Source organism: Triticum aestivum, chromosome 2B, assembly GCF_018294505.1.
Source record: "Triticum aestivum cultivar Chinese Spring chromosome 2B, IWGSC CS RefSeq v2.1, whole genome shotgun sequence".
NCBI lineage: Eukaryota > Viridiplantae > Streptophyta > Magnoliopsida > Poales > Poaceae > Triticum > Triticum aestivum.
The window spans coordinates 775,034,458-775,054,662 of NC_057798.1; the positions used below are offsets into that span (position 1 = coordinate 775,034,458).

General features: G+C 43.1%; 2 protein-coding genes across 2 annotated transcripts; one reads left to right on the forward strand and one right to left on the reverse strand.

Moving 5' to 3' along the window:
• Positions 1-2,800: 2,800 nt before the first annotated feature.
• LOC123047317 (probable phytol kinase, chloroplastic) lies at positions 2,801-4,898 on the forward strand. The gene is made up of 6 exons (XM_044470835.1): positions 2,801-3,408; positions 3,871-3,938; positions 4,025-4,156; positions 4,257-4,372; positions 4,474-4,588; positions 4,674-4,898. The coding sequence occupies exons 1-6, from the start codon at positions 3,124-3,126 to the stop codon at positions 4,867-4,869; spliced, it is 912 nt and encodes a 303-aa protein (XP_044326770.1). The 5' UTR covers positions 2,801-3,123; the 3' UTR covers positions 4,870-4,898.
• Positions 4,899-4,970: 72 nt separating this feature from the next.
• Positions 4,971-7,849, reverse strand: LOC123047316 (probable arabinosyltransferase ARAD1). The gene is made up of 3 exons (XM_044470834.1): positions 7,162-7,849; positions 6,466-6,719; positions 4,971-5,806 (listed from the first exon to the last, which is right to left on the reverse strand). Exons 1-3 carry the CDS (start codon positions 7,790-7,792, stop codon positions 5,255-5,257), a joined length of 1,437 nt encoding a protein of 478 aa, XP_044326769.1. The 5' UTR covers positions 7,793-7,849; the 3' UTR covers positions 4,971-5,254.
• Between the last annotated feature and the right edge of the window lie 12,356 nt (positions 7,850-20,205).

The following is a 20,205-nucleotide window of genomic DNA, read 5'->3' on the forward strand; positions in this document are numbered from 1 at the left end:
GGGGGGGCGCCGGCCCTAGTAGATGAGATCTACTAGGGGGGCGGCGGCCTAGGGGAGGTTTCCCTCCCCCCCAAGGCACCTAGGGGTGCCTTCCACCACTAGGACTCCTCCTAGGGGGAAACCCTAGGCGCATGGGCCTATAGGGGCTGGTGCCCTTGGCCCATGATGGCCAAGGCGCACCCCCTACAGCCCATGTGGCCCCCCGGGACAGGTGGCCCCACCCGGTGGACCCCCGGGACCCTTCCGGTGGTCCCGGTACAATACCGATAACCCCGAAACTTGTCCCGATGCCCGAAATAGCACTTCCTATATATAATTCTTTACCTCCGGACCATTCCGGAACTCCTCGTGACGTCCGGGATCTCATCCGGGACTCCGAACAACATTCGGGTTTCTGCATATACATATCTTCATAACCCTAGCGTCACCGAACCTTAAGTGTGTAGACCCTACGGGTTCGGGAGACATGCAGACATGACCGAGACGCTCTCAGTCAATAACCATCAGCGGGATCTGGATACCCATGATGGCTCCCACATGCTCCTCGATGTTGTCATCGGATGAACCACGATGTCGAGGATTCGATCAAACCCTGTATGCAATTCCCTTTGTCAATCGGTACGTTACTTGCCCGAGACTCGATCGTCGGTATCCCAATACCTTGTTCAGTCTCGTTACCGGCAAGTCACTTTACTCGTACCGTAATGCATGATCCCGTGTCCAACACCTTGGTCACATTGAGCTCAATATGATGATGCATTACCGAGTGGGCCCAGAGATACCTCTCCGTCATACGGAGTGACAAAATCCCAGTCTCGATCCGTGTCAACCCAACAGCTACTTTCGGAGATACCTGTAATGCACCTTTATAGTCACCCAGTTACGTTGTGACGTTTGATACACCCAAGGCACTCTTACGGTATCCGGGAGTTACACGATCTCATGGTCGAAGGAAGAGATACTTGACACTTGCAAAGCTCTAGCAAAACGAACTACACGATCTTTATGCTATGCTTAGGATTGGGTCTTGTCCATCACATCATTCTCCTAATGATGTGATCCCGTTATCAACGACATCCAATGTCCATAGTCAGGAAACCATGACTATCTGTTGATCACAACGAGCTGGTCAACTAGAGGCTTACCAGGGACATAGTGTGGTCTAAGTATTCACACGTGTATTACGATTTCCGGATAATACAGTTATAGCATGAATAAAAGACAATTATCATGAACAATGAAATATAATAATACTTTTATTATTGCCTCTAGGGCATATTTCCAACACTGGCCACCTCGGCTCAGCATGTATCGCATCTGTGAAGGGCCTATCCTGCATTTATGCCGGACCAACATCGTCCTCCTCGTCCGAGCTGGACTGGAGCAGTGTGTGGACGACGCGGCACTCCATGAGATGGCATCTCCGAGGAGGTGCTTGGCTGGTAGTGGAAGCATGGGAGGGAGGCGCGGGTGACAACCGGCGCCACCATCTTCTCCACTAGCATTGGGCTTGAATCGGGCGATGGTGGATGCCAAAAAGTGCACAAACTCTGTCCTTCAATTTCTGAACCACCTCTACCTCTGTCGATTGATCCTATGGATGATGGAAGAACACAAAGAGATAGAACTCACCACAGAACGATCATGGATAAAAGAATTAACTCGCTACACCAAAGAGAGGTAGCATTGTACCTTCGAACAATTGGTTCAGATCATCCTCAGTCTCAGTTCGGGCTCCTTTGATGAACATGGTCTCATAAAATTCTGTGCCCATCTGACAACAAGAATAAGGAAATGTATGTTAAATTAACATCAGGGTATTGGCGTACAATTTCAATGAGTCGGACTTGCTAAAATCTGAGAGAGCTTGGATCACATTTGAACTATATTAATCGGTGTGTTTTGTATACAGATTTCACTCTCGCCGCCATGGAAGCACAAGCACCGACCACACCTTACTTGATCATCTGCCAATGGATGTCCTTGAGCCCGCCCTACTGTCCTCCTTCTTCGCTGACAAATTCCCCACCCTTCGGGCGGCAATCGCGGAACTGGCCGCGGGCGCACCTCCGTACTGGCCGCAGGCACATGGTATAATAGGGACTTAAAAGCTGCGGGCTGTATATTAAAAGCAACTGAACTGAACTTAAAAGCTACGGTAACCTAACAGCAACGGTGTAGAACCTAAAAGCTATGGTCTATATATTAAAAGCTACATAGCTGAAATTAAAAGCTACGGTCACCTAACAGCAACGGTGTAGAACCTAAAAGCTACGGTCAGTATATTAAAAGCAACAGAACTGAACTTAAAAGCTACGATCACCTAAAAGCAACGGTGTAGAAACTAAAAGCAATGGTCTGTATATTAAAAGCTACAGAACGGAAGGAGCACGAATCCCGCCGGGAGGAGGGGAAACTTCGCTTCGCTGGCGTCGCGGTTGGTCCACCGGTGGCGGCGGCGGGACGAAATGCAGCAGGACGAGGCTCTCCCGCATGGGGACAGTGCGGCGTGGGCGGGATATGGTTGCTGGAGTGATCGCCGGCAGCGGGGCTGTTGCCGCCTTTCTCTAGGGGAGCTGCTGACAAGCGAGCAGACCTCTAACTTATTAGAACAAGTATTATAAGATGATGTAATCGGGCAATAAGTCATACTCCCTCCGTCCGGAAATACTTGTCCTACAAAATGGATAAAATGGATGTATCTATCACTAAATGGACAAGTATTTTTTTTTTTGAGGGAAAAAATGTTCTTGACGGGTGATGCTCGCCAAGCAAGCCTAGGGAGTAGGGACGGTGGACAGCGCAGCCAGTCCCGTTGGGCACCATCGGCGCTGTCCACTTGGGTCCATCTGGCCCCGCCTGCCTACTGGCCAGTGCGGCGGCGGGGTTCCGCTGCCGCTAGATTCACCGGGACGGGACCGCGCACCGCACGGGAAGTACGCCGCCGCGTCCAACCAACCAACCAGCCACTGTTCCTCCTGCTCGGATCCGGTCACGTTTAAAAAATATCCTCCGATCCAATCGCCGTCCCCGCGCGCGCGCCCCGACAAACCCGCTTCCCTCCCCGCCCGCTCCCTCGTCGCGTCCCTGTCTCCCTCCACCGCCCACTCCTCTTCTCTTCTCATGGCGGCGGCGCGCCCGGCGCTCCCCTCCTCCCCGACCTCGCTGCTGCTTTCGCGGTCCATCTCCGCCCCCGACCTCGCCGTGGCCCCGGCGCTCCGGAGGAACAGACCGACGCGGTGGGTCGTCGCAGCCGCCGTCCCGGCCGTGGCGGGGGCGCTCGCGGCCTCGGCGCCGGTGGGGGCGACGCTGCTGCGGGACGGCGGCGCCACGCTGCTCGTCACGGCCGGGGCCTACTCCCTCGTGCGCGCCTTCGACGCGCTCACCGAGCGCCGCCTCGTCCAACAGGTCTCGTGCAATCCGCTCTCTCGCCCGACCTCCCGTTAGTGCGTGGTGGTAACTCACTGACGATGCGGTCCATTTAGTGAACTTTACCACACCATTCCCTCCGATCCAAACTAAAACCACGGCACTTATTTTGGATCGGAGGGAGTACGTAGCACGCACTAACGTCAATCACTATTCACTAGAGCCTCCCTCTGACCATCTTCTAAGAGAAACATCAATCGATCCAGCACTAGGAAGGTTCCTACGCGCTTACTGAACTTGATTCAGTTACAGGTCGTCCAGATTGAGCTTACCTGTCTTATTCTAAACTAACGACTGAATCTCAGCATGTGCAGTAAAAAATGGTCTAAGTAATTATTTGGATTGATCGAACACGAATGGATTGATAACTAGTAGTACCTCGTTTGGATCCCTGTTTGCTTGCTACTAACTTGTGGTACTACCTGTCACCATTGAAGGCAGAGCTTGAGCAGGAAGGTTGTGCACGTGCTATCCGGGGTCTTTTTCATGGCTTCATGGCCACTCTTCAGGTACTCCCCCAGCTGTGTCCAACCTCCTATGCTCAAAATGCTTGCATCAGTAGAGATCTTAAGATAGGCATGCTCTGTTCTTGCAGCAATTCGACCGGCGCACGGTTCTTTGCGGCGGTAGTCCCGTTCCTCAACAGCGTCAGGCTTCTCACCTACGGCCTCGGCTTCTACTCCGACGAAGCTCTTGTCAAATCTGTGACCCGTGAAGGAAAACGAGAGTAATTAATCCCAATGTGCCAGCGATGATATTCAGTTGTGATCCTCTGTTCTTATTTGAGACGGCGCCTCCCTGATACAATCTATTACGGTCTCTGGCAGGGAATTGCTGCGAGGCCCTCTCTACTATGTCATCGTGCTACTGATCATTGTTCTAGTCTTCTGGCGGGACTCCCCGATCGGGATCGTCTCCTTGTCAATGATGAGCGGCGGCGACGGTAAGACCGAAATGGTTTACTGCTCCTGTAACACCCCATTATACTTGACAATCTGTTCATTTCACTGAGTTTCTGCATCTGCTTGGATGTTGGCTTCACAGGCTTTGCTGACATTGTCGGGAGAAGGTTCGGCTCGCTGAAGCTGCCATTCAACGACAAGAAGAGCTGGGTCGGGAGCGCCGCGATGTTCATCTCCGGGTTCCTGCTATCTGCACTGTAGGGTTCTTGCGACGCACTCCCGTTGTCATAGACAGAATATCGCACGCGTTGCTGATGTATTCTCTCTGTTTTCTTGTTGCAGGATGCTGTCCTATTTCTCGTGGCTTGGTTACATCCGTGTCAGCTGGGATCAGGCGATTGGTAAACTGGTTCTCGTTGCGCTGGCAGCCACTGTGGTGGAGTGTATTCCTGTAACTGATGTTGTAGATGACAATATCTCTGTTCCCTTGGCCACCATGTTGGTAGCCTTTCTGTTGTTTGGCAACACTGCAAACTGAATATATGAACAAATGTTTTGAGCCCCTCCTGTACTGGCACCAGAAGTTCTCTCATCTCCCTTTTCCCCTTTGAAGCAAAAAAATAGGCATCAGGACACCCATGTCTAAACATTTGTTATTTTGTTTTCAACAATTTGTACCAATATACATCAATCCGTATCCAGCCTTCTCAATTCATTCCAAATGGACAATTTCTTCAGTGAACAAACAAACCCCGTACAACAACTCATGGAGCAATATGGGAAATCATTCCTAAATAGTGCAAAACGGATGAAGAAGCTTTGGCCTACTGTTACATGCTCATATTTGCAACTACCAGGGAAAAAATTAATTGACTTGCAGTCCGCTGAGCTTTTCGTGGAGGATCGGTGGCTAAGAGAGATGGTCAGGTACAATGGCACCGAAGTGGGATCGATGCGCCTTCAGGCTTCCGCTTCTCCCGGGTGACTGCTTCTTGAATCATCGGCAACTTCTGATGAATCTTCTTCCATATGTGGTTCACAGCACCATTTTCTGGGTCAGAGTCCTTGCTACTATGGTGACTGTTTTCGTACTCAAAGATATGCTGGACTCCAGCCAGGTTTCTTCTGAATTCATCCTTCTGCTGCTTGGAGATATTCCTTAGGTAGTTCGTTAGCCATTTGGGTCTCATTGCGTTACCGACTGACACAAAAATGGAGAATTCTGTGTAGTCTATCATCCCTTCGAAAGGAAGCTCAATGTCATCGCTGACAATGACGGGTATGCAAAGACTTGCAACAGCGTCAAAGAGACGGCATGAACTTGGGGTGTCACCAGCTGGGTGCAAGCAAAACTCTGATGTCCGCATCCCTTTTATTGATTGTTCACGTCCTGTGGCATTAGGAAAACCTTCTTCCATGACAACATCAGGCTCGTTAACCATCAAGTCCCACAGTTTTTCACGCACCAAACCACCCTGAAAACAAATAAACGGATTGATCAGATAAATGGCTTTAATTATTATTTTGCAAGCAGTATAAGCTAGGCTGAAGTTAGTTATGATTCCCTCAGATATACAAAACAACGGAACAACCTAGTGCTAGTTTAATCATGTGTTTCTATTGTCACTATTGATCTTTACAGAGAACCTCAGGAGTTCTACGAATGTACACTGCATAAGCGATAAAGTCCTATAAGCAAAATGATTTTCAGTGTTTTTTAGGCACAATGCTTCAAATGATACTTCCTGGAATAAATTTAGATATGGAAAAGAGAGGCAAACATCTATATTTGAAAAGGCTAGCCTCACATATAACAGAGACCTAGAAGATTTTTAAGTAGAATGAAGAATTTACCATATGTTTATTCTTTTTATTTAGAGAGCCAGTTTCAGATAATACATAGGTGATAAACAATTTCAGGAATTTCAAAGCTGATTACAGATAAAAACGATATAACCCAGGGTCAAGAAGTAAATTACAAACACTATATGTACATGTTTGACCGCCTTTCTATGAAATTAATGATGAAATGCAAGTGAGTAGCCAAGTACAAGATGTAATCCAGATAGCAGATAAACCTTTCCTAATATAATGCATAAAACAGGAGCTTTATTTTATGATTAATAGTACAAACCCGATGCCTGTGCTTGGCTCCCTTGAAGTACAGAAGAGTGGGGCGATCCATATTTTCTGATAGGTGCAGGGTAGGCAGCAAATGTGTGTAAGGCACAATGACATCTTTCAGCAATGACACTTGAGTGTGCTGTATCATATGAGAAGAGTTGCCGCCTGCAGATTTTGAATCGAGTTTGTACCACCCGCCAAAATCAACCACCAGTAGAATTGCTGGAGCAATCTCCGCCCGGACATGCCACATTGCCATAGGGTCTGTCAAAGAATGCCTCAGTATTTAACACGACCTGAGCATCCAAAAGAAAAATAAGCTGCTAGGCAAATCAATCTTCACCAAGACATAAACAATACACCAAATGCTTCAGCTTCACTTCACTTGCATAAAAGTACAATGTTTCTCTCCTTTACTGAACTGTGCTAATATTAGTTTCTCTCCTATTTTTCTAACCTATACTGAGCTGCTCTACTAGGCACACACAGACTTGCATGATCCACATAGGTTTCTTACTAACTAGTGCGATTTCATAGTAAGTCACTTCCTTGGCTGAGAAAACCATCAAGAAACCATGAAACTTAACCAGCTATGCTAACCTTGATTCAAAGTATGCAAACATTCTTTCTAATTTCTCTCTGGATTAGTGCATTACAACTTTACAAGGATAGGATTCGCAATTCCCCACCGGCCCAGCCTAATTACCTGTGAGGACGAAGACGTGGTCGCGGCCGCCGGACCGGCGCCAGGCCTGGTGCGCGGTGACGCGGTCGACGACCTCCCGCTGGCGGCGGTAGTCACCATTCCCCTCCTTCCTGCGGAAGGCGCCCTTGGTGGTGCCCCAGCCGAGCTCCATCTCCGCGGAGAGCGTGGCGAAGAAGGGGACGAAGACGACGTCGGCCTCCCTCCAGTCGGCGACGACCCTCACCACCGCGGACGCGGGGGCGGCGGGGCCGAGGAGGGAGCACAGGAGCCAGTACTCGGCGCTGTACTGCCTGATGAGGGGGCTGGCGGGGTAGGGCGGGTGGCCGCGCGGCGGCGGGTGGTCCGGGTCGGAGGAGGCCGGGATGCGGGCGTCGGCGGCCGGGAGCGACCAGTAGAGGTCGAGCAGGCCGTGGTTGAGCGCGCGCGGGAGGTCGGCGACGTAGACGTTCAGGCGGCGGCGGTGGCCGGGGCCGGGGTCGGTGGTGCGCGCGGAGGGGAGGAGGGGCGGGGAGGAGGACGGCCTGAGGAGGAGGAAGGAGAGGGAGAGGAGGAGGACGGCCGGGACGGCGAGCAGGGCCGGGCGCTTCATCGCCGCCCGCCGGATCTCGCCTGAGATGGGAGGCGGCGGCATGGTGGGATGGGAGGGAGAGGGGTGCCCTCCGTGCCACGCTTCGCCTGAACTTTTCAAGTATCTGAATTCGAAATTCAGTTCGGCATTCATGATGAAAACTCCACAAACAAATATACTTCTTGCTATTGTGTCTTCAAGTCACACTTTGCAATTTTGTGTAACTTTGTTAGATAATGGAAGCTACATTGAGAATACACACACCCCGGGGACAGAGACAATATGTCCATTTATAAATTTATACTCCCGCCGTCCCAAAATAAGTGTCTTAAACTTAGTACAAATTTATACTAGAGCTAGTACAAAGTTGAGACACTTATTTTGGGACAAAGGGAGTAATACATTATACATACATACATAAATACATAGAAGAAAACAAAAATATTTGAATATGAGTCCAAATACTAGACCAAAATACACCTACCTCCCAACGTGATGCTTTCTCCTAGTAATAATGCCCCAAGAACCATGGTGGAGACAATTGATAATGTGCTAAACATTGATAGAAATACAGGGCCCCACTTTTCCACAATATATAGATTCAACCAATACTTAGCGGTTGTGCCAAGTCCAGCCTACGTTCAAAATCAAGTATGTGCCAATTATTTCATATTGTTTTTAACTGTCAAGTTAATAAAGAAATAGAAACAAATGCTTTTAATATTCAGCATCATGAAGGGGTTGGATCTCGAACCATATAGGAAGTCCTCGTAAGCAAGTTTTTACAATTTTGAACTAAGTTGACATTTAACTTTTAACAATGATATGCCCATTGGGATCCTTGGATTCATAGCATTTTTATAGGAATTTTGGAGGATTATAATCCTTAGGAATTCTTCCTATGTTGCTTGTTTATTCATAGGACTGAATTCTATAGGAATTTTTCATAAGGATTTCTTTGTACAATTTCCCGTAGGATTTCTAGCATGCACTCAAACCTCTTTGAAAGAATACTTTGTTTTTCCTCTGATGCAATCAAACCAAAATCCTATAGAATAGAGATGAGCATGCCATTCGAATACTTATTCACATGTTCTTATAATCATGCGAATCAAATAGGCCCTGATTCTAGTAGATAGAATAAATGTTGAATACACCACAAAATACTCTCTAACCAATCTTTTCCTTACAAGTTCTCCCATATCTACAATCAGAACCTATCTTTCTTGGGTTGCTTGATTTTTGCTCGGTAAACTAATATTAGCTTATACATATAGTGGAATTATCAATTAGATTTGACAAAGTAATGAAAATTCAGGCAATAGTAAGAGATTTGTAAAATTGAACACATTCTGGAAAAGACTTACTGAGTAGACAATTGCTAATAGTTGAATGTTCCATCCTACTTGCCAAGCAAGTTGTCCCTTCATAAAAATATTCCTATGGCACATATTTGCAAATCACCAAGAATACAGGTCAATATTGATGACCAATGTTTACGTGGGTACACCTTTAAGTACTCTTCACTGATACCGGTCAAGAACAAGGATAAAAAAAATTCAAATATTGTTATGCCAATTAGGGGAAATCATAGATACAAGCCTTAGTACAAAAACACAGCACAAGGATGAAGTTACTAGTAATTGTAACTAATCAGTAGAGGAAAGATGGAATGGGGGGGGGGGGGGGGCGAGCGCCCCCTAGTTTATATAAGCATTGGAGAAAATATGGAGTTTGCCGGACAACAACTAAAGAACTACAAAACTAATTATTTTATATCGGTGCGAACATATATAGGATAGTTCATCGAGCGTATATGCCCGACAAAAGCATTGATGAAGAGCCATAGAAGAGCCTTCGTATTCAATTCTTTCCACTTCCCTCTGCAAATTTCTCATACATATTCTTGAGTCAATGGTTCAAAGTTATAGCAGTATTTCCATGATAATAATCTGTTTCGTTAACAAAATTCATGAGAAACAAAATTCTTGACCTTTCAAGGAATAGGGAAAATGGCAAGATGAAAACGACACCTAGAATGCTTCTATAACAAAGCAATGAGGATTTTAGTTTACCATGCACTCAAACCTGTTTGAAAGAATATGTACTTTGTTTTTCCTCTGATGTAATCAAACCAAAATCCTATAGGATTGAGATGATCATGCCATTCCAATACTTATTCCCATGTTCTTAGAATCCTGCGAATCAAATAGGCCCTGATTCTGGTAGATAGAATAAAGGTTGAATACACCACAAAATAATCTATAACCATTCTTTTCCTTACAAGTTCTTCTATATCTACAATCAGAACCTATCTTGCTTGGTTTGCTTGATTTTTGCTTCTTAAACTAATATTAGCTTATACATATGGTGGAATTATCGATTAGATTTGACAAAGTAATGAAAGTTCAAGCAACAGTAAGGGATTTGTAAAATTGAACACATTCTGGAAAACACTTACGAGTAGACAATTGCTAATAGTTGAATGTTCCATCCTACTTGCCAAGCAAGTTTGTCCCTTCACAAAAATATTCCTATGACACATATTTGCAAATCACCAAGAATATAGGTCAACACTGATGACCAATGTTTCCATGGGTACACCTTTAAGTACCCTTCATTGTTGTCAGTCAAGAACAAGGATAAAAAAAATTCAAATAATGTTATGCCTAGTAGGGGAAATCATAGATACAAGCCATAGTATGAAAACACGGCGCATGGACGAAGTTACTAGTAATTGTAACTACTCAGTAGAGGAAAGCCATGTTCGGGGGGGGGGGGGGGGGGGGGAGCGCCCCCCTAGTTGTAGCGTCCATAGTAGTACCAATTCGGATAATTGATTTTGATGGGAACATAAGACAAGATACACATACATAAGCATTGGAGAAAATATGGAGTTTACAGGAGAACAACAAAAGAACAACAAAACTAATTATTTTACATTACCGCGAACAAATATAGGATAGTTCATCGAGCGTATATGCCCGACATAAGCAGCCTTCGTATCCAATTCTTTCCACTTCCCACTGCAGATTTGTCATACACATTCTTCAGTCAATGGTTAAAAGTTATAGTAGTATTTCCATGATAATAATCTGTTTTGTGAACAAAATTCATGAGAAACAAAATTCTTGACTTTCGAGGAGTAGGGAAAATGGCAAGATGAAAATGACACCTAGAATGCTTCTATAACAGAGCAATGAGAATACAAACATACCACCATCTCCTTCTTCTCCTTGTGATATACCTTTGTTATGAACTAGGGGAAGGAGGAGTAAGGACCATCACTGACGGCCGCAAATGTCAGAGAGGAATCAGTGAGGGGGAGTCTCCGCCATATATGAGAGGACGAAGAATCACAGCTGTTGTTATGGGGGTCGCTTATCCTTCGTTCTCGTGTGCTAAACATTTTGGTGTAATGCACTTGGAGACGGAAGGAGGAGCGATCATCACCAACGGTCGAATGTATACACGACGTGAGCTGAGAGTTTTCAAGAAAAGACTCGACAAACTGATAGTCAACACGTGATGAATAATAATGATCTAGTTTTTGTAGTACATATATTTAATTGTAAAAGTTTAATCTTTAAATTATGAACATAGGAAATGTCGTGATGTCGTCGTTGGATGATGAAAGTCTCCTGACGGAGTGCGACTGGTGCGACGACGACAGGGGTCTATGCGATAGGCCTCACCTGGTACAAGGTCCGTGCTTCAGCATTAAGCTCTAGGAGACCTTTGATGTTGAAACGGTACGCAATGACGACAAGTGTTTTTTCGTAATTAAGCACGACTTCTGCTTCTTCAACGTGTAATTTTCGTCTTTTACAGTTAGACTAGCTTATCCCATGCCATGCAAGATGGTATGTATTGGATATGATGGATTTTGAAGATCATGAAAGTATGGAAACAAAGATAATTCAGCTAAGGACCCATCATGGTATGGATTTTGATGTAAACCTATACAATTCTGAGAGCGTAACCTATTTTGGTTGCCCAAATTGGGAAGCACTTTGCAAGACGTATGCTTTTCATGAGGGTATGCTTGTCAACATGGATCTTGGTGATCCTGACATCGAGCAAGATAATATGGACATTTGGGTCCTTGTTGATACGCTTCCAATTTTACCGCAATGTGAGTTTCTCAAACATAGTTATTAAGTAATTTATATTATTTATTTCAAAATAGTTGACAACTTATTTCCGTTGATAGCTTATTTTCATTCTTCAAAAAATGTGCGGAAGATGGTAGACATAACCTACTACACCGATGGCTCAGAATTAACTTATCAGGAGAAAAATCATCTGATCTCATTTGTTAATGATCTTGAGAATTACAATATCTATTATCAAATTCCTCCACACTATGGTCATTACATGCCACTAGCGCACGTGTTGAACTACGGTAACATCCATGGAGATGTCATGGTAAGATTTTTTTACTATTATGACATCCGTGCATCTTTTGCATAAATTCTTCTAAAACTCAACTACATTGCTAACTACGAAGTTATTACTATGTTTTCAACAGAAAATCCTGAAGGATTGTGTGCCTCATCTGATGTTTCTGAAAGGTGCCTTGATGTTTTAAACTTATGGCCATGTCATCCTACGAATCACTCCTGTTCATACCGGATTTCTAAAATCGATGAAGGCATGACAATCAAAGATTGGAAAAAAAAGTATGATCAATCATAGGGAGCTACTTGGAAGCAACATTGTGTGTAGCAACATTGTGTGAAGTGCAAGAATTGAAGACAGGATAATCTCAATTCTCCATAATGGAGAGTCAGGGCCTATCTTGTTTTACGCTATTTTACCTAAGAGAAGGTAGTAGGTCCTATGAAAGAGGAGTAGGTGATTATGACTAGTGACCAACTTGCTATATGATGTCTCGCTGATGAAAATGATGATCATGAGGGGGTGTTATATGACAATGATGTATTATGATGATAAGTTGTTAATGATATGATGACGATGTTGATTTATTATATCATTGGGTGAAAGAACCTCAGATTAGTTTCAAGTGGATGGATCCATCCACTTGAAACTAGTCCACAGTTCTTTCACCCAGTGATGTAATAACTCAGTATGATGTAAAAACAATCTCTAAATTGTTATTGTACGAAAACTTGTATAATGGTGTATGAATATGACATAAAATAAAAGAGAAATAGAATACGCAATGATAGAAGTAGCACGGGAGTAGAGGCGCACTGCTACTACTTACTAGCAGCGCGTTATCAAAAATGCGCTGCTACTAAGTACTTATAGTAGTAGCGTGTGTAGACCCACACTACTGCTAACATTTAACTGTAGCGCCTTGTTAGTAGCGCGGCACCCCGCACTACTGATAGGCCAAAAACTAGGGCTACTACTAGGCTTTTCCCTTGTAGTGTTATATAGGTGCGGGGGAAAGGCAGGGGAGGGTGGTGTCCCCCCCCTTTCCTTTCTCCCATGAGAGGGAAAGGCGGGAGGGGCTAGCCCTCCCCCCTTTCCTTCCCTAGTCTTGGACGGCCAGGGAGAGGGGTGCACCAGCCCCCTGTGGGCTGGTCTTTCCCTCCCTTCCCCCATTAAGCCCATAACACCTATCGACGGTGTCCGGAACCCCTTCCGGTGACCCGATGGCTACCCGATGCGTCCCGAAACCCTTCCGGTGTTCGAATACCATCGTCCTATATTTCAATATTTACCCCTCAACCATTTTGAGACTCCTCGTCATGTCTGTGATCTCATCCGGGACTCTAAACAACATTCGGTCACCAAATCATATAACTCATATAACACTATATCGTTGACGAACGTTAAGCGTACGGACCCTATGGGTTTGAGAACTATGTAGACATGACCGAGACACCTCTCCGGTCAATAAAAAATAGCGGAACCTGAATGCCAATATTGGCTCCTACAAATTATATGAAGATCTTTATCGGTCGAACTGTTATGACAACATACGTAATTCCTTTTGTCCATTGGTATGTTACTTGCCCGAGATTCGATCGTCGGTAGCTTCATACCTAGTCCAATCTCATTACCGGAAAGTCTCTTTACTTGTTCCGTGATACATTATCCTGTAACTAACTCATTAGTCACTTTGCTTGCAAGGCTTCTTATGATGTGTATTACCGAGAGGGCCTAGAGATACTTCTCTGATGTCTGCTAGGACTACATTGGTATTTCCCAAAGAGGAAGGGATGATGCAGTATAGCGACGGTCGGTATTTCCTTCAGTGATGAGATCAAGGTTATCGAACCAGTAGGAGAACCTCCTCACACCACATAAACAGCACCTGCACACAAATAACAAATACTCGCAACCCGACGTGTTAAAGGGGTTATCAATCCCTTTCGGGTACGGTGCCTCAAGATAGGCAACAAAGTGAGATAAAAGTGGTAGATGCGATAAATAGATCGGGGAACAAATAAATTGCAGCAAGATATTTTTGTATTTTTCGTTTAATGGATCTTAAAATAAATGCAAAGGAAAATAGATCGCAAAGGCAAATATGATGAAAAGAGACCTGGGTGGCCGTAGGTTTCACTAGTGGCTTCTCTTGAGAAAAATAGCAAACAGTGGGAACACAATTACTGTTGGGCAATTGAGAGAACTTCAAATAATCTTGACAATATCTAGGCAATGATCATTATATAGGCATCACGTCCAAGATTAGTAGACCGATTCCTGCCTGCATCTACTACTATTACTCCACACATCGACCGCTATCTAGCATGCATCTAGTGTATTAAGTTCATGAAGAAATGGAGTAATGCAATAAGAACGATGACATGATGTAGACAAGATCTATTTATGTAGAAATAGACCCCATTTTGTTATCCTTAATAGCAACGATACATACGTGTCAGTTCCCTTTCTTGCACTGGGATCAAGCACCGTAAGATCGAACCCATCACAAAGCACCACTTCCCATTGCAAGATAAATAGATCAAGTTGGCCAAACAAAACCCAAATATCAGAGAAGAAATAAGAGGCTATAAGCAATCATGCATAAGAGATCAAAGAATACTCAAATAACTTTCATGGACAAAAACATAGATCTGATCATAAACTCAAAGTTCATCGGATCCCAACAAACACATCGCAAAAAGGCTTACATCATATGGATCTCCAAGAGACCATTGTATTGATAATAAAAATAGAGAGAGGAAGGCATCTAGATACTAACTACGGACCCGTAGGTCTACCAAGAACTGCTCACGCATCATCGGAGAGGCACCAATGGAAATGGTGAACCCCTCCGTGATGGTGTCTAGATTGGATCTGGTGGTTCCAGACTCTACGGCGGCTGGAATTGATATTCGTCGAATCCCCTAGGGTTTCTGGAATATTGGGGTATTTATAGAGCAAAGAGGCGGTTCAGGCGGCACCTGAGGTGGGCACAACCCACCGAGGCACACCTGGGCCCCCAAGCGTGCCTTGGTGGGTTGTGCTCCCCTCAGAGCACCCCCAGGTGCTTTCCTGGCCCATTGGATGTCTTCTCGTCCAAAAAAATCCTCAAAAAGTTTCACTGCATTTCGACTCCGTTTGGTATTGATTTCCAGCGATGTAAAAAACATGCAGAAAACAACAACTGACATTGGGCACTGTGTCAATAGGTTAGTACCAAACAATGATATAAAATGACTATAAAATGATTGTAAAACATCCAAGAATGATAATGTAACAACATGGAACAATAAAAAATTATAGATACGTTGGAGACGTATCAGCATCCCCAAGTTTAATTCCTGCTCGTCCTCGAGTAGGTAAATGATAAAAACAGAATTTTTGATGTGGAATGCTGCCTAACATGTTCATCACATTTCTTTTCTTTATAGCATGGAAATTTGTACTTTTATATTGTTCAAAGCAATAGTCTAGTTTTGACATGAGATTTAAATACTCAAGCATACCACCAAGCAACCATGTCTTTCAAAATATCAACACTAAAGCAAGTTATCCCTAGCCCATTATGCTCAATCATTGATCCATTCATGAAACACACTCAAATATTAGCTATACCCAATGCTCAAATACGATCATGGTGCCCCTTAGTTGGTGCTTTATAAGAGAATATGGAGACTCCAATTCAAAATAAAAATTGCATAACTAAAAGAAAGGCCATTCGTAGAGGGAAGTAGGTATTTGTAGAGGTGCGAGAGCTCAAAGCTTAAATTGAGAGATAAAAACATTTTTGAGAGGCATACTTTTCCCACCAATGAAAACGACTTAGATCTCCCAACACTTTCATGTGTTATACATCATAGGCGGTTCCCAAACAGAAAATAAAGTTTATTCCTTTTTCCACCTTTTCTTTCACTTTCCATGGCTAACTGTATCCACGGGTGCCCTCCATACCAACACTTTCCAAGGAATTTATTATTTGACAACATAAAGTACATCCATTTTTCATTTCGGGACTGGGCAACCCTAATACCTTTGTCGTACTCTCGTGCAATGACAAGTGAATAAATACTCATCGCGAGAATAACACATCTAGCATGGAAAATATTAGCCATCCTTCACCGCCTCGTGAGCGGTAGAGCACACAAAAGAGAAATTTATTTTTGAAAATTAGAGATGGCACATGCAAATTTGCTTAGAACGGCATGGAAATGGCGCATATAGGTAGATATAGTGGACTCATATGAAAAACCTCATTTAAAGGGTTTTGGATGCACAAGTAGTGATCATACTTAGTGCAAAAAGATTGATAAGCGACCAACCAAAAAGCGAATAATCTTGTATCCAAGCATTAAGCATAAGTAACACCGAATAATGCACCATAAGTAGGATATAAATTTCATTGCATAACTATTGACTTTCATGCTTGCATAGGGAATCACAAACCTTAACATCAATATTCTTACTAAAGCACAATTACTCATCAACATGACTCACATATCATATCGTCATATCTCAAAACCGTTACTAAGAATCAAGTTTATTTTGTTCAATGATCTTCATGAAAGTTTTTATTATATCATCCTTGTATATCTATCTATTTGGACTAATTTTCATATGTTGCTTTTGATAAGCTCAAACAAATATAAGTGAAGATCATGAGCATAATTTTTCTTTCTCTCAAAATAATCTAAGTGAAGCAAGAGAGAATTTCTGAAAATTTTACTAACTCACAAATAAATCTAAGTGAAGCATGAGAGCATTTCTTCAAAAATAACAAAGCACACCATGCTCAAAAAGATATAAGTGAAGCACTAGAGAAAATCCATGGCTCTAAATATTTAAGTGAAGCATAGGAGCAAGCATAACATAATTTTTGGCTTTCTCAAAGGTGGGTTCAGCAAGGATTCAAGAATTATAACACAAAGAAAAACAAGCAAAGACTCCTATCATAAAAGACGCTCGGAGCAAAACACATTATATGTGACGAATAAAAATATAGCTTCAAGTAAAATACCGATGGTTGTGAGAAGAAAGCGGGGATGCTACTCGGGTGCATCCCCAAGATTAGTTGCTACCTACTTGTTTGAATATTATCTTGGGGTGCCTCGAGCATCCCCAAGCTTAGCCTTATGCTAATCCTTATTCCTTCATCCATCGTAAGATCACCCAAAACGTGAAAACTTCAATCACACAAAACTCAACAAAACCTTCGTGAGATCTGTTAGTATAAGAAATCAAACCACTACTATAAGTACTATAGCAAACATATTCATATTTTTTTTTGCATTATATCTACTTTATTCAAACTTTTCTATGGCAAAAACTCAGCAAATAAAACCATAGAATCATCAAAAAAAGCACACAACACAAAGAAAACAAAATCTGTCAACAATAGAACTATCTGTAGCAATCTGAATATTTCGAATACTTGTGAAACTCCAAAAATTCTGAAAAATTTGGTTGACATGAGGAATTTTTCTGTTAATCTTCTGCAAAAATAATCAAGTCAAAGGCACTCTTCTATTAAAAATGAGAAATAATTTCGTCAGCGCAAAGTTTCTGTTTTTGAGCAAGATCAAATCAACTTTTACCCAAATCTTCCCACAGGATTTGCTTGGCACAGACACTAATTTAAACCACAGAAACACATTTAACCAGAGGTATAATTGATTATTTTATTGAAAGCAGCAAGAAAACAAAAAATAAAAAAGATACAAGTTGGGTTGCCTCCCAGCGAGCGCTATCGTTTTATGCGCCTAGCTAGGCATAACGCGTAGGATCTAAGTTTTGTCATCCTTATCCTTGTTTTCCTTGGAGGTATTTGTGTCGAGAGGTTTTGTAAATAAGACATAAAACACATTATCCATGGAAACCTTAGCACTATCAAGTTGCTTTTTATCATAAACCCTTTGATTTCCAGCAGTGATCCATGAATAGTGCTGATTAACATCGCCAAAAACTTGTTGGATCATATATAAAACGGGGACTTGCTTTTTAAGATTCTCATCAAAGATTTGGTTATCCCCAAGCAAATGTCTCCAAGCGTAATCACTATTATAAAGAATTTCATCAATGACGGTTTTTTCACGATTCATGCCACAAAAATTAAAGATTTCCCAAGCTTCCCGTATTATGTAGTCAAATTCATTCATCAAAACAAGAGTGGCTAACTTTTTAGCTTTAGGATTATTTACAAAGGGAAACTCATAGAACAATCTTTGCAAGGTGGGATGAGTACGTATAAATCTAGTTTCAAGTTTTAGAACAAGTGCTGAAATAGCTTCTACATAAGATTTAGTCCTTTTAAGTATAGGAATATCATCAAGACTTAAGTTTCCGACATAATTGAAAAATTCTTGGATATGTTCTTTTCGCATACCCTTTCCCCAAGAGAAAAGTTTTTGGCATCCAGATTATGCATATGCTCCATTTTAGTAGTTAGGCCATCATTCGTTTCTGCCGTACCAAAGTCACTCATGGTGACGAGTTCAAGCAAATAAGAGATCTGACGAGAAAACGACGAACAAAAAAGAGGGCGAATAAAACGACAATTTTTTGTGAAGTGGGAGAGAGGAAAACGAGAGGCAAATGGCAAATAATGTAAATTGCGAGGAGATGAGATTTGTGAACCTAGTTGATGTTGAAGATCCTCCCCGGCAACGGCGCCAGAAATTCCTTTTGATGTCTGCTAGGACTACGTCGGTATTCCCCCAAATAGGAAGGGATGATGCAGTATAGCGCCGGTGGGTATTTCCCTCAGTGATGAGACCAAGGTTATCGAACCAGTAGGAGAACCTCCTTACACCATGTAAACAACACCTGCACACAAATAACAAATACTCGCAACCCGACGTGTTAAAGGGGTTGTCAATCCCTTGCGGGTACGGCGCCTCAAGATAGGCTAATAACATGAGATAAAAGTGGTAGATGAGATAAATAGATCACGGAACAAATAAACTACAGCAAGGTATTTTTTATTTTTGGTTTAATAGATCTGAAAATAAATGCAAAGGAAAATTTATCGCAAAGGCAAATATGATGAAAAGAGACCTGGGGGGCCGTAGGTTTCACTAGTGGCTTCTCTCGAGAAAAATAGCAAACGGTGGGAAAACAATTATTGTTGGGAAATTGATAGAACTTCAAATAATCATGACGATATCCAGGAAATGATCATTATATAGGCATCATGTCTAAGATTAGTAGACCGTCTCCTGCCTGCATCTACTACTATTACTCCACACATCGACCGCTATCGAGCTTGCATCTAGTGTATTAAGTTCATGAAGAAACGGAGTAATGCAATAAGAACGATGACATGATGTAGACAAGATCTATTTATGTAGAATAGACCCCATCTTGTTATCCTTAATAGCAATGATACATACGTGTCAGTTCCCTTTCTGTCACTGGGATCAAGCATCGTAAGATCGAACCCATCACAAAGCACCTCTTCCTATTGCAAGATAAATAGAGCAAGTTGGCCAAACAAAAACCAAATATCGGAGAAGAAATACGAGGCTATAAGCAATCATCCATATAAGAGATCAAAGAAGACTCAAATAACTTTTATGGATAAAACATAGATCTGATCATAAACTCAAAGTTCATCGGATCCCAACAAACACACCGCAAAATGGCTTACATCATATGGATCTCCAAGAGACCATTGTATTCATAATCGAGAGAGAGAGAGAGATAGATAGATAGAGAGAGAGAGAGAGAGAGAGAGAGAGGAAGGAAGACATTTAGCTACTAACTACGGACCCGTAGGTCTACAAAGAACTACTCACGCATCATCGGAGGGGCACCAATGGAAGTGGTGAACCCCTCCTTGATGGTGTCTAGATTGGATCTGGTGGTTCTGGACTCTGCGGCGACTGGAATTGATTTTCGTCGACTCCCCTAGGGTTTCTGGAATACTGGGGTATTTATAGAGCAAAGAGGCGGTTCAGGGGGCACCCAAGGTGGGCATGTGCTCCCCTCGAAGCACCCGCAGGTGCTTTCCTGGCCCAGTGGATGTCTTATGGTCCAGCAAAAATCCTCAAAAAGTTCCACTGCGTTTGGACTCCGTT

What these genes read in the sequence shown, in the direction of transcription:
- LOC123047317 (XM_044470835.1), top strand. Translation starts at nt 3,124, where the DNA reads ATGGCGGCGGCGCGCCCGGCGCTCCCCTCCTCCCCGACCTCGCTGCTG. An exon ending in AGCGCCGCCTCGTCCAACAG is followed by an intron (nt 3,409 to 3,870) that starts GTCTCGTGCAAT and finishes CATTGAAGGCAG; the next exon opens with AGCTTGAGCAGGAAGGTTGT. An exon ending in AATGATGAGCGGCGGCGACG is followed by an intron (nt 4,373 to 4,473) that starts GTAAGACCGAAA and finishes TTGGCTTCACAG; the next exon opens with GCTTTGCTGACATTGTCGGG.
- LOC123047316 (XM_044470834.1), bottom strand. Translation starts at nt 7,792, where the DNA reads ATGCCGCCGCCTCCCATCTCAGGCGAGATCCGGCGGGCGGCGATGAAG. An exon ending in CCACGTCTTCGTCCTCACAG is followed by an intron (nt 6,720 to 7,161) that starts GTAATTAGGCTG and finishes ATTCTTTGACAG; the next exon opens with ACCCTATGGCAATGTGGCAT. An exon ending in GAGCCAAGCACAGGCATCGG is followed by an intron (nt 5,807 to 6,465) that starts GTTTGTACTATT and finishes ATTTGTTTTCAG; the next exon opens with GGTGGTTTGGTGCGTGAAAA.